Source organism: Microtus ochrogaster, chromosome 24, assembly GCF_000317375.1.
Source record: "Microtus ochrogaster isolate Prairie Vole_2 chromosome 24, MicOch1.0, whole genome shotgun sequence".
In the NCBI taxonomy this organism is placed as follows: domain Eukaryota; kingdom Metazoa; phylum Chordata; class Mammalia; order Rodentia; family Cricetidae; genus Microtus; species Microtus ochrogaster.
The window spans coordinates 32,517,271-32,530,683 of NC_022024.1; the positions used below are offsets into that span (position 1 = coordinate 32,517,271).

Genomic DNA, 13,413 nt, shown 5'->3' on the forward strand with positions numbered 1-13,413 from the left:
GCGGATCTCTGAGTTCGAGGCCAGCCTGGTCTACAGAGTGAGTTCCAGAATAGCCAGGGTCACACTGAGAAACCCTGTCTTGGAAGACTAGATAGATAGATAGATAGATAGATAGATAGATAGATAGATAGATAGATAGATAGATAGATAGATAGATCCAGATAGATCCAGATAGATCCAGATAGATGGATGGATGGATGGATGGAGGGAGGGAGGGAGGGAGGGAGGGAAGAAGGAAGGAAGGAAGGAAGGAAGGAAGGAAGGAAGGAAGGAAGGAAGGAAGGAAGGAAGGAAAAAGATTTGAGCTGTGAATGATGGCACATTTTGTAATCTCCACACTTAGGAAGTAGAATCAGGTGGATCTTGTTCAGCCTGGGCTACACAGCAAGACAAGATCTTGTCTCCAAAACTAAAGCAGCAACAACAGAAACAAGGACTTAGAAGTGCTTCATACAACAGTCATAGGCTATCTATAGCATTACACAGCCCTTTGGTTTTTTAACCGGTCACTTCTTTTTCAATCCAGTTTAGTAGTACAGTTGGCAAGAGATCTGCAGACTGACTTCTATCCACACTTCGAAGACTTCTTCGTGACCATCACCTCCATCCTGGAGACACAGGACACGGAACTGCTAGAATGGGCTTTCACCTCGCTGTCGTACCTGTACAAGTACCTGTGGAGGCTGATGGTGAAGGACATGCCCAAGATATACAGGTGACCCTTTCCTTCTGCAGTATGTTTTGATTTGCCTTCTTCCTTTGCTCTGGTTCCTCCCTGACTCGAGTACCTTCCCGGTGCCGTGCTGATTATTTCCTTGCTCAGAGCTGGTTCGCCAGTCACTGTGGTCTATGTGGTCGTCTGTCCGTCTACAGTGTATAGGACACCTACTTAGTTTCTTCACCACCTCTTGAAACTATCCCCACCCATCCAACTGGACCTGGAGTTCATCACGTTAGCAGCCCCCACCCCATGGGAGCCATGATAGCTTTGACTTCTGTACCCCTTGGCTGTGTTTTGTTCTGCTTCTTTGCTTAGGTCGCCCAGGCTTTATTGTAGCTATTTGTAGAAGTGTAACCTCGTGCCCAGGTGCTTCTGCTTGGAGTTTAGAGCTGTGTGTTTACCGGGGCAGCTTTACCCATTGCTTCCTAGCCATCTCACCGCTCTTTGAGATGTACCTCTTCCTCCTCATTATTTCCTGAGTGGGGTTATTTATTTCTACTTACTGTGTCTTTGCTCTTCCTAATAAAAAGCTCTCCACTTCACACCAAATTCATACTGCCTTTCCGATTCACTGTGGGTTTCACCGTTGCATGAAGGTTTCTTTGAAGACCAGCATCACTTAGCCTACACTGTTGTCTCTGGCCTCAGCCTGGCATTGGGCTGTCTCTGATCGTACGTGCCTTTCCAGCACTGTCAACAACACTGCTGACATGGGGCGCGTCTGTACTAAACAATTCTGTTTGCCTCCTTCTACAGCTTGTACAGTGCCCTCTTGGCCCACAAAAAACTACACATAAGAAATTTTGCTGCCGAAAGTTTTACTTTTTTGATGAGAAAGGTTAGTCTGATATTTTATGTGCTTATGGTAGTGAATTGTCAAGAGTCTGATGACCGGGATGGCTGTCTTTTTAAATGGAATCATGAAGTCACCTTTTGAAACAGAAGCTTTTTTTCTATTTTCAGCTTATTTCTCCCTTAGGTTTAGTCTTTACTCCCTAATCTGTGAGCTCTAATTTGGGTTATTCTGTTAGTTATGTTTTCATAGCTCTCAGTGTATATACTATAATATAATACAATACAATACAATATAATATAAAGTGCCCTTTGGTTTAAGTCAGTGAAGGGATTTTCTGTAAGGAAACGCTAGCATAGTATATTTATGTTTGTCTAACTTCTTCCTGGTGAATTTTAGGTTTTGGTAACACATAAAACATTAGTATTAAGTTTCTTTGTGCCCATAAAATGTAAATACGTGGTTTACTTTAAAGGATAGAATGTTGCCTTATGCTGATTTTCCTAGCACGTGCCTTCATATCATACCAATGAGTCCGTCACCCTCCTGTGACAATGGCAAGGGCGAGTGCATGGTCCTAGTCGTTTGAAATCACCTCTGTTCCTGTCAGACATTTTCAGAGCCTATTTAAACATAGGTATATAAAATAGGTAGTATGGGTTCTAATTTAGGCATACTTGTATTGTAAATGCAATTTTCCATTTCTCATTCTAGGTCTCTGATAAAAATGCTCTTTTCAATTTAATGTTTCTCGATCTCAGTGAGCATCCAGAAAAAGTGGAAGGAGTTGGACAGTTGCTCTTTGAAATGTGCAAAGGAGTCAGAAATATGTTTCATTCCTGTTCAGGCCAGGTAAAAAGGGGACAAATGCCTGGAGTCTGTGCAGGCGGAATAAACAGAAGAGAACAGCACGATGGTGGAGAGGGGTGTGTGTGTGGGGGGGGTGGAAGCACAGAGGAAGCACAACCCAGAGAGTGTCAGGACTTATAACGTGGACTTTGGGTGCTTTTACATGCAAAATCGCCTTGGTCTTCTCAGCCCTGAGAACTTAGCTGCTCTAACATCAATTGAAGGTCCTGGGTAGAGGGGAAAGGCTGTTCTGTGATAAACTCCACATCCTAAGGCTAGTCTCTGTGGTTGGTACTCACTTTAATCCCAGCACCCAGGATGTTGAGGCAGATGGATCGTTATTTAAGCACAAGCTGGGCTACAGAGTTAACAGTCAGAGCTGCCATAGCCTCGATTATTCCATGCTGTTTTTGATAAAAATCAGCGTGATAAACCATAGCTTAAGACTTGTCTTTTAAAAGCTTTTTAATTGCTTTCTCTTGCATTCCCACAGGCACTGAAGCTCATTTTGCAAAAGCTAGGACCAGTTACCGAAACAGAAGCTCAGCTACCGTGGATTTTAGTTGGGGAAACCCTGAGAAACATGGCCAGATCCACTGTAGGCTATATCTATAAGGAACACTTTGGTGTGTTTTTTGACTGTTTGCAGGTAAGTTCTAAGAATGGATGTGTAGCAGGACGCCTGCATACCCTTTGTCGTTGCTCTGCGCTGAGCTGAGCACTGTTGGAGATTGTATTTCATCATCATCTCCTTTGTTCATCTCCCTACACATCCATCTCCTTTCCTCCCCTGCAGTCCTTCCCTTATGTATTTATTTTCAGTGTGATACCTTGTGATGCAGTGGAACATGGTGGCGGAGAGAACTGGCAGGTTTCCTGTTTGCCTCTTGGTACTGCGCTACAGGTGTGAGTGCCTGCCGCTCAGTGTTTTCCTGTGATAATGTGGGGCTGACATTACCTGTGTCAGGGTCGCTGTGAAGGTGTTGAGTGAATACTTCCAACGAACACAGACAGCGCTCAGCAAACACTAGCTGCCACTGTGCAACGATGCCCGAATATGCTCCCTTCTTTCTTTAGTTAGCAAGAGTGTGAGAAGGCGAGCTGTCGGTGGACATCCATTATCGCGTGAGCAAATAAATGGTTTGGGGTTTTGTAGTTACACAGTCTCTCGATTTCTTGATTTGAAGGAATCCCTCCTGGAGCTGCACAACAAAATGACGGAAATAAACTGCTGTGAGAACTCTGAACAGATCAGCCGGCTGCTGGAAACCTTCCTGATCCTTGTGAAACACGGAAGTGGCTCAAAAATAACACGGCCTGCTGACGTTTGCAGGGTGCGTCTGGTGTGCTTAGGAGTCTGTTGAAGGCTGGCGCTGGGGTGTAGCGCTGTGTCGTGCACTCACCTGCGGTGTGCAAAGGCCTGATGATCCCTGCACGGGGGGTGGGGCCGGAGTGTGGATTGCTATAAGTGTCTTGTTCTTTCTTCCGTTATTACAGGTGCTGTGTGAAGCACTACAGACGGCCAATCTTGCCACTTCTTGCCGGAAGACTCTCTTGGATGTAGTTTCTGCTTTGCTCCTAGCTGAAAGTGTTTCCTTGCCAGAGACCCTCATCAAAGACACCATAGAAAAAGTAATTTACTTCACCAGATGTTACCTGTGTGGCTAATAATGTGTTTAGCACTGAGTATCCCTGCTGAGAAATACAGATGAAGCATGGCAAAGGCTTTGCACCCAAGGGATTGATCTTGCTAGGGAGATGGGAGCTGCATGCCATCATGGAAACACGCAGGATGAAGGGCAGCTAGATGTCAGAGCAAACATTAGTGAATGCGTCTAGCTTGCTGTGCAGTGAGTGTGTGCTACATGTTCCAGGGTGGGGAAGATGCCTCCCATTCTGACTGGGTAAGGGAGCCAGGAGTGAGGCGTTACAACACACTGAACTGATAGCTGAGAGATGTCTATCGATTTGTAATTGTTAATTCTACCTACTGGGGAAGAGAGAGCTTTTCAAAGGATGTGGACTTGGAGTGGTACTTAAAAGTTTCTTTTTTTCTTTAACTTTTTAAAATTGTTTTTATTGAGTTTATATATATATTTCCCACTCCCATTTCATCCTCCTGAAAGTTTCTTAACAGATTGCCAACAGGAACAAATCACCTGACAAAGGGACTTTAACGACTGACTTGTGTTCACGAATGCATGTAGTCTGGGCACACAGGCACTTGAGAGAGTATAACACCACAGCAGCGGAGCCCTCTTGGCTTTGAACACCTAGGCTCTGTCCTGCAAGTAGGGAAGGCCCCCAAGGAATGCTAAGCCGGGTCACAGCTGCTGTTTGCATTACCATGGGTTTCGAAGTATGTTGAAACGGGACTGAAAATGGAAAACTGAGTTTCCATGGAACCCGCTGGTTTTCTTGTTGTAGCTGGGAAGGAGCCAAGCAGTTTGGGGCCTGCAGTAGTCACTAATATACCGTGCTCTGCTTCTGGGTTCCTTCAGAGCAGGTCAGACCTCTGGGTGGATGCTCAGGGTGGTTGCTGGCATGTGGTGTCCCTGCCGTCCCTTCTGTAGTTACACTGGGGCATGGGGAAGGACTGCTGTGTACTTTTATAAATACGTTTCATCTTTGCTTCACAGATATTTGAAAGCAAATTCGAGAGACGTTTGATTTTGGATTTTTCTGAAGTCATGTTTGCTATGAAGCAGTTTGAACAGGTAAATAAGACATTAATTTTAGGGTACTTTTTAAATATGTCATGATATAATCAAATTTGAAATTATGTCATTTCTTTTTGTTACTTTTTGAGAGGAACAGAATTAGTGCTTGCTGTTTTAGCTTGTATAATTTTAAAGCAATTATATTCAATCATAGGTTATAGGGGCTACTTTATATGCTAAGTCATTTTAAATGCTTTGTGTCCAGGTTGGACTCTAATCCCAGCTCTTAGGAGCTGGAGGCAGGAAGACTTGTCAGGGTGCTTAAGGCTGTCCGGGCTGTTTAGACACTGTCTCTAAAACCAGCACTGCACTGACAGTAGGCTGGGCTGCAGGTCATTCTCCATGCACTGCGCTGACAGCAGGTTAGGCTGCAGGCTGCAGGTCAATCTCCATGCTCAGCGTTGACAGCAGGCTAGGCTGCAGGGCATTCTCCATGCCCTGCATTGACAGCAAGCTCGGCTGCAGGCATTCTCCATGCACTGCGCTGACAGCAAGCTAGGCTGCAGGCTGCAGGCATTCTCCATGCACTGCGCTGACAGCAAGCTAGGCTGCAGTTACTCTCCCTCACAGTGTTCAGAGTGCTGCCAGGCTGTCTTCTAGCATCTGTTGTTCATGTGGAGAACTTTGAGGTTGACTCTTTGCTGGGAACTGCTGAAGTGCTGTGATCTCTCTTCTGGTCTCTGGAATCTGCCCCTGTTAATGAACATCAATCCTTTCTTTGTCTTCAGCTGTTTCTACCAAGCTTTCTCTGCTACACTGAGACTTGTTTTTTGATGGACGACTCTGTGGTCTCCGACGAAGCACTGGCCATTTTAGCCAAGCTTATTCTGAATAAAGCTGCTCCGCCCACTGCTGGCTCCATGGCCATTGAGAAATACCCTCTGGATTTCTCACAACAGACTGTGGGGTAAGGTCTGAATCCATTCCCTGTGGTAAGATTATCCACTGCTAATAATTGAATGTTCGAGTGTACAGCCCAGGATCATGATCTTATGTGTTCTCTTGAAGGATGTCCGTGACAGAGTGTTGTGCCTGTGCACAGTTCGGAAGATTGCAGTTTACTAGGTTTAAAATGGTGTTGTGCATGTGAGTGTGGAGAATGTGGATGGAGACACAAATCTGTTAGCCGTGTTTATCTCAGAGGGTGATTAGCTGGGCGATGGTGGCGCCCACCTTTAGTCTCAACACCTGGAAGGCATAGACAAGGGGATCTCTGTGAGTTTGAGGCCAGCCTGGTCTGCAAAGCGTGTTCCAGAATAGCTAGGGCTGTTAAACACAGAAACCCTGTGTCATAAAATCAAAAACGAAAAAAAGAGGTGATTATTAATTTTTTTTTACCTCTTAACATCTTTTTATATTTTTTATATATTTATAGTATGTATTTATATTTAACATCTTTTATTTTTACATCTCTGTGTAAGATGTGGTAACATCTTTCATAATCTGCTGAGATTAGGCTATTAGAACTGGACACAACTGTGTAGCCTCGCTCACGCCCCTCAGTGCGCGTGCTCACGCTCCTCAGCGCGCACTCCCCTGAGCACTGTCCACATGTAGGCCTCTGGGTCTGCGCAGGTGATCCATCACTCAGCAGACTGTCACCACACCTGGAGGCGCAGAAGTGCTCATCCTTGTCCCTTTCTGTTGTCCGGTTTTTAAGAATTGAAAGACAGTTGCATCATTTCTCCCTCCAGCCTCTTCCCCTCCGCTACTCACTTCACAGTTCGTGGCACACGGATAGCCGTGCTCACACTTCATCCTAGCCCTGTGCTCGCATTCCGCACTCCCGTTTTATACGCACGCATGTCGCTGTGAGCGTGTCCTATGAGAACTGCGCCCTGTTCCCCCTGCAGTTGGCTGCTTTCTCACCTAGCACAGTTCCTTTGAGATCCTCTCCATTGCCCTGTCAGTGACCTTGCTCCTTTGCGTCCGAGGAAGATTCCCCAGTAAGAATGGGCACTTGTTTCCTCATTCACACGTGGAGGAACAGTCAGTTATTTCTGTTGCTTGGCCATTGCACGTTAGGCTATTGTGAACGAACGAACGTTGTTTTCAACTCTGTAAATATCCCAAAGTGGAATTTGGGGGTTTATGATCAGTATGAATTATAATCTACTTCTTGTAAATGGCTGTGAAGGCGTGGTTTGAAGAAGCAAATACAGTTTGTTTATTCATGACAGAAACAACAGTTCTATAACACATCTTGAAAACATGAAAAGTGCTTTTTGGGGTTTTTTTTTTGTTTTTGTTTTTGAGACAACTCACTATGTAGCTCGCTCTTCCCTCCCTCCCTCCCTCCCGTCTCATATGAAGTATGTAACTCATTCTGCATTAACTGTGTGGAGCCCGAGGTTTAGGCCTGCTGGCTGCTGGCTGCTGGCTGCTGACTCAGTCTGGCAGCGTTTGATGAAGGCTGTGGTGCTGCTCTTGTATCTGTGTTACAAGTCACCCGGGCCCGTTTCTGGCCTGTGTGGTCCAGTCTCCTCCGTTCATGCTGTTGTATGAGAGCTGTCTTAAAAGGCCATGGCTGCCTCTTTCCTTTTTCTGTGAGGTGGGGTGTGACCTCTCTGCCAGGTCAGAGGATAGCTTTTGTGAGTAGGGTTCTTTCCTTCTGCTCTGTGGGCTCTGGGACTCAAACCCAGGTCATCGGGTTTGGCAGCAAGTGTCTTTCCCCGCTGAGCCGCCCCGGTGGCCCCATTCCTCTGTTTGCATACTTTATTTTGTGTTTGATGGAGTGGTTGTACCTGTTGCCACTCTTTGTGGTTTGCTCTGAGACACTAGGGTCAGTGAGTGGGGTTCTCTGAGTTTGTGCTAACTACTTGGCTTTGAACCTGGCTGCCTGCTCTGGGTGAGGAGTTTGTCCCCACAGCCACACACACAACATTTAGTTTTGAATTAGCACTTGGGGTCTGGGGAGACTTGCCTCCTTAAAACCTGCGTACATCTCCTACTCTGTAAGCGGTTTCTCTGTCAAATGTGCCTGAGCAGAGCCCTGCTGTCTGTACCCGAGTCCAGCTCCTGAGATGTGGGCAATGAGTAACCCTGGAGAATCATTTCCTTGGGTCTTCTGTCTTGATTTCACAACCCACAGCCAGTCTCCAGCAGGCACATTCTTGTGAGTGACCAGAACTCTGGGTTCTGTGCCATGGAGCTTTGTTCTCATCTTCCCCTCAGGGAATCGAAGGGATTGATGAGGCCGCTTGTCACACCTCACAGCTCTTTAATCCTCCTGAAAAAAGTACAAAGTAAAAACAGTAGATCCTTCGATCCAAAGCTCGTGTGACGACTTCGACATCGCTCTCTGAGAAAATATCCCCACCCCCACCGCACCAGATGCAGTCTGTGTGAATGGTCGCCTTTGTCCTAACTCTTCCTGTGGAGGGTTCTGAGTAATAGTTTGAGCTGAGAATGGTGACATATGTTTGCACACAGACACTTGTACACTCTACTAGAATCCAAACAAGGTGGTGTCTAGAGCAGACTTGCAATTACAGGCCAAGCTAAGCAACTCTGTGAGTTTGAGGTGAGCCTGGGATCCATAGTGAGACTCTGTCTCTGAAACTTCATAGTTTCCGTACTGTCCAGACGTCCACCTCCCAGAACCAGCAGGAGAAAATGGATGTGAGCACGCTTGTCTGGAGCCTCTTGTAACTGAGTGAGAGAAGCCCCCATAGTTGGGGAAATAATGTTGCTGTGGAGAGGGCCTGGTGAGGCAGTGAGCAAGGAGAGGGAGAGAGGACCAGGCCTTGCTGGACTTACTGCGTTCAAGACTCTGGCGAGGAGGGCAGTTAGCTGTAGGACGGACTCAGGCCAGGAGGGCAGTTAGCTGTGGGACAGTAGAGAGCAGATAATGCCTCATTTAATTGCATCATCTCAGTAGTCTATATTTTATAGATTGTCGAGTTATGCTCATTGCCAAAAAGACTAGCCAGATAGAGCGACTAGCTGGGCACTGGCCGCACGCGCCTTTAATCCCAGCACTTGGGGATGGGGGAGGGGAGCAGAAGCAGGCGGATCTCTCTGAGTTCCAGGCCAGCCTGGTCTACAGAATGAGTTCTAGGACAGCCAGGGCTACACAGAGTATGATGTCTAATGAATTGATGGTTAAATTAACTTATTTGTCTATTATTTACAAATATTCTGTGTCCTGAAAAGTAAAGTATCAAACAAAAGAAAAGAAAAGTGACTTTTCTTTGATTCAAATAACACAAGTTATTCCAGTTTTCTATTATACAAGTTAATCGAACTGGACGTGGAGGACGAGTTCTAAGGCATATTACCTATCATTCCTATGGCTTTGCTGCAAGAGTAGAAAAGGGGTAGTTTACACGTACCCAAAGACAGGTGCTGAGTCAGAAAACATCACCCAATAACCTTGTGCCACGTTAAAGTCAGAGAACTGTCGATCATAATTGATTATGATTAAAGTGGTATTTGCCATTTTTACTATGGTAACTTTGACATCATTCTTCATTTGGAAAACAGTGGCATTCATATAAAAACAAAACAGGTGGTCATCAATTGCAGTGGTTCATGCCTGTGATGCCAGCAGCACTCAAAAGGCAAGAGACAGGAGGATTGCCACAAGTTCAAGGGCAGCCAAGTTCCAAGCTAGTGAGGACTCATAGCTATATTCTGTCTCAAGTAAATAAGAAATGGGGAGCAGAGGCAGTCGGGTTGTTCCAGTCCCTAGGAGCTCTACACAGCAGTGCCCAGAACTCGAAAGGACTTGGTCTAAGTTAGAAATAGATTGAAACAGAGAAGCAGGTCAGGCACGTTGACGAGCCTGTAGCTGCAAGGTTTTTCTTTGCATTCCTTCCTGCATTCAAGGTGCGTCCTTTCAAACTTGTGGCCGTAGTAAATACCTGTCCATTGTTTTTACCTTCAGGTCCTACTTAAAGCAGAGGGAGACTAACTCCAAGAGAAGAAGGGAGCAGTCTCCAGTGCTAGACCATCTCTTGTCCATAGTTCAGTTACCCCCAAGTAACGACGCCAGATACCTTTCACAGTCTTGGGCAGCCCTGGTGGTATTACCTCATATCAGGTAAGAAAAGAAGCTTTAGTTTTACCGGTGTTTAACATTTCAGTTAAAATGGTAAACGTTCTTTGCCATCCTGAAAATAAGCCATTACATAGGAATTTGAGAATTTCCCTTTTTCTCTGCACATCTTGCTCAGGCCTCTTGAGAAGGAGAAAGTGCTGGCTCTCCTGTCGTGCTTCATAGAGTCGCTCTTCGTGGCTGTTGACAAGGGGAGCTTTGGGAAAGGTCAGTGACAATCAGCACTTGTTCTCTGCTTGGCCTTTCTGGCACACGCAAAGTAAATGTAAACACATGTCATGCCAGGGACCAGCACCAACACTATATTCTGCTCTCACTCCCTGCATAGAAAATGCGTTTGACAGGGACATGTGTCACTTGTGCCCCATAATGTGGTGCCCCGTTCCGAGTTTTCTGAACACAAGGAAAGTCAAGTATCAAGAGGGTGTTATAACATGGTCCTCCTTCCCCGTAGATACACCTGCTCCCAGCTGCTTCATTTACTCACCTGGAACCCAGCGCCTTATTCATACGTGTGTTCCTTCTGCCTGAGAACCTTCCTAAGTGCCTTATTCAGCACTCTTTCCCATCCTCACACCGCTCAAGCTGGCTGCTTGTTGCTGTGATAAACACCATGCCCACAGTGGTGCAGGAAGGAAGAGTTTGTGTTAGCTTACACTTCCGGGCAGTACATAATGGCAGGGGAAGCTTGGCAGCAGGCAGCCAGAGAAGGAGGCTGAGAGATTGCTTCCAGCAGCAAGGCTCTGTATCCTAAAAGTTCTAGAACCTCCTGTAAATATCACCACCAGCGGGGACCATGTGTCTGTGGTGGGACCTCATTCTTTCTCATCCAGACCAGCACAGGTGCATCACTAGGAAGGCCTGCCTGCCTCCTGTAGGCAGGGATAGGTTGTCATACTCACAGTTACTGTTGGATTGCTGTTAACGGAATATCTTGGTGAGAACCTACTGGATATGTGACTTAATATAAATTGAAAAATAATTTGAGCATGAGAAATTTTATATACAGATAACTAAGTTTTGAAAGGTCCAGGCCTACTGTTTCAGAGAGTTCGAGTCTGCCTGCTGGAGGGTGCACTGTGTCCCTCAGTTGAAATGCTCAGGACCAAAAAGTACTACTTCAGGTTTTGGAATGTGTACATTTATTTGACGGATTAAGAGCTCTAACCTGAAAATCCCAGGTCCGCCATGTGACTCTGAAGCTGAGTGCACAGCACAGCACAGCCAGGCTCAGACATTAGGTCTGGGGTAGAGATCTTGACCTGAGCTAGCTTCTTGTCTCAGTCAGTGGCATGAACTTTTATTCTCTGCCTCGGACATGTGTTCACTGTAAGAAAGAGTATGTGTGACTTGGACTCTCTGTCACGCCCAGATGTCACTTCAAATGTGCTTCTGTAAATGGTCCTGGGGATGGGGTGCTTCACAGCCAAAAGGAAGCAATGTGTTTTTCCTTTCTTTCTGCCTTTAGGATGCTTATTTGTTCTTTGTCAAGCTGTAAACACTCTGCTGAGTTTGGAGGACTCTTCTGAACTTCTGCACCTGGTTCCTGTGGAGCGTGTGAAGAATTTAGTGTTGTAAGTAAACAACTTCCATTTGTCTTAGTTGTGAGCAAAGTATAAAAGGCTCCCATTTTTGTGGAAATTTTTACAATCAATAATATACTTGAATATTATTATTAACAGGAATCTTTCTAATCAATCTTATACCTGAATAGAGTCACATGGGGAAATTAAAAGTTGTTATTAGATCCTTCAACTAAAATACGTAATTTTTGACAAATTTTAAGTATTTTAAGTATATAGTCATCTTTGCAAATAAATACTTGATTACATGCCTAGGATTTAGGTTATAAAGTTAAAATGCCAGCTGCATTTCTTTTAAACAGGGTCTCTCCACATAGCCTTAAAACTCAAAAGGTAGATTAGGGTTGCCTTGAACTCCCAAGAAATGTATCTGTCTCTGCCTGCCAACTGCTAGGATTAAAGGTGTGTATCACCATGCCCAGCACTGCTGGATTTAAAAGGAAGAGAAAGTTATTTCATTTGATGGTGCTAAGAATGGAACCCAAGGCCCCAAGACACAAGCTCTCCACTGTAGTGTTAGCCTCCCCAACCTAACACCCCAGTGTCAGCCTCCCCAACCTTACACCCCAGTGTCAGCCTCCCCAACCTAGCACTCAGTGTCAGCCTCCCCAACCTTTCATGACTCACTCACTCTGCATGCTCCAACCTCTTCCTGGTCTGCTCCAGCGTGTTGTGACCTGCATATCTGAGGTCCCTTGCTCTATGATAAAATGGTCTGGTTTGGTTTTTCTGGCCTGCACATTTATTTTGACCAACCTCAGACTCTGGAATAGCACTGGTTCGTTATTGAGAGGCCTGTTTTGGTTCCTGGTAGGTTGAGGCTCAGGCTGTGGCTAAGCAACGTGTTGTTCATGAGGCAGCCCCCAGCAGAGTGTTCCTACCCTCAATGCTAGTATTGTTGGGCAACACTCTGCCTGTGGTAACCCCTCATTGGGAATAAAATCTGAAGTCTTCACCAGGCCCTCTGACTTTTTATGATCTAACTCCTCTGTTTCTGACGTCTCCCATGTCTCCTTATTCACTGGGCCCCAGCCGCACTGGGCTCTAATGCTCTTCTAAGTGAGAATGCATCGGAGCAGGCCTTGGCTTCACTCTTCTGCCTAGAATGCTTTTTCTTCAGATCCCCTTATGCCCGCTCTCCTGTTTTCTTCCAGTTCTATGTTCTGTGACTGCTCTGTATCAAATGAACTCCACTTTGCCCACTGGTCCCTGCCTGCTGCTCTCTCCTTGTTTCTTCTATAGCCTCCTTCCCCCAAATGCTCTTCTCCCCATCATTTATCACTGATCTACTGAACTGTGCTGTGGCTGCCATTTCCTAGAGATTTGATTTTCAGGAAAATAAGAACTTTGTCCTTGGTTTACTTTCTGTCCAGTGTCTAGGAAAACTGCCGGCCATGCTACGTTCTCAGACCATGTCTGAATGAAGTTGGCATGTAAAGGGTGTGTGGCGTGTCACAAGGGAGAGTTCAGAAATGAGCTGCACTGTTCCTCACCAGCTCGGTGCCTGGCATGCAGTGAGCACTTCACAAATTTCACATGTCCTCCTAGTATGCAGCTGGCACTCACAGCTGTGGGCTGGGGTGGCAGCTTTGGCTGTTCTAGTCCCCCCTCTGCCTCTAGCCAGCTGGTTGTATCCGAGCACGTTTCTCGGTAGGCATAGTCTTCGGAAGCTGTAACTATAAAATGAC

General features: G+C 45.9%; 1 protein-coding gene across 1 annotated transcript in view; it reads left to right on the top strand.

Moving 5' to 3' along the window:
- The window catches only part of Utp20 (UTP20, small subunit processome component), an 80,010-nt gene that overhangs the window by 4,909 nt on the left and 61,688 nt on the right, over positions 1-13,413 (top strand). The window contains exons 5-16 of the mRNA XM_005358277.2: positions 527-715; positions 1,478-1,559; positions 2,229-2,366; positions 2,857-3,012; positions 3,551-3,697; positions 3,861-3,995; positions 5,003-5,080; positions 5,812-5,990; positions 9,972-10,127; positions 10,261-10,349; positions 11,611-11,716; positions 12,028-12,058. Coding sequence (XP_005358334.1) covers positions 527-715; positions 1,478-1,559; positions 2,229-2,366; positions 2,857-3,012; positions 3,551-3,697; positions 3,861-3,995; positions 5,003-5,080; positions 5,812-5,990; positions 9,972-10,127; positions 10,261-10,349; positions 11,611-11,716; positions 12,028-12,058 — 1,486 coding nt within the window. The remainder of the gene's footprint in view (positions 1-526; positions 716-1,477; positions 1,560-2,228; positions 2,367-2,856; positions 3,013-3,550; positions 3,698-3,860; positions 3,996-5,002; positions 5,081-5,811; positions 5,991-9,971; positions 10,128-10,260; positions 10,350-11,610; positions 11,717-12,027; positions 12,059-13,413) is intronic.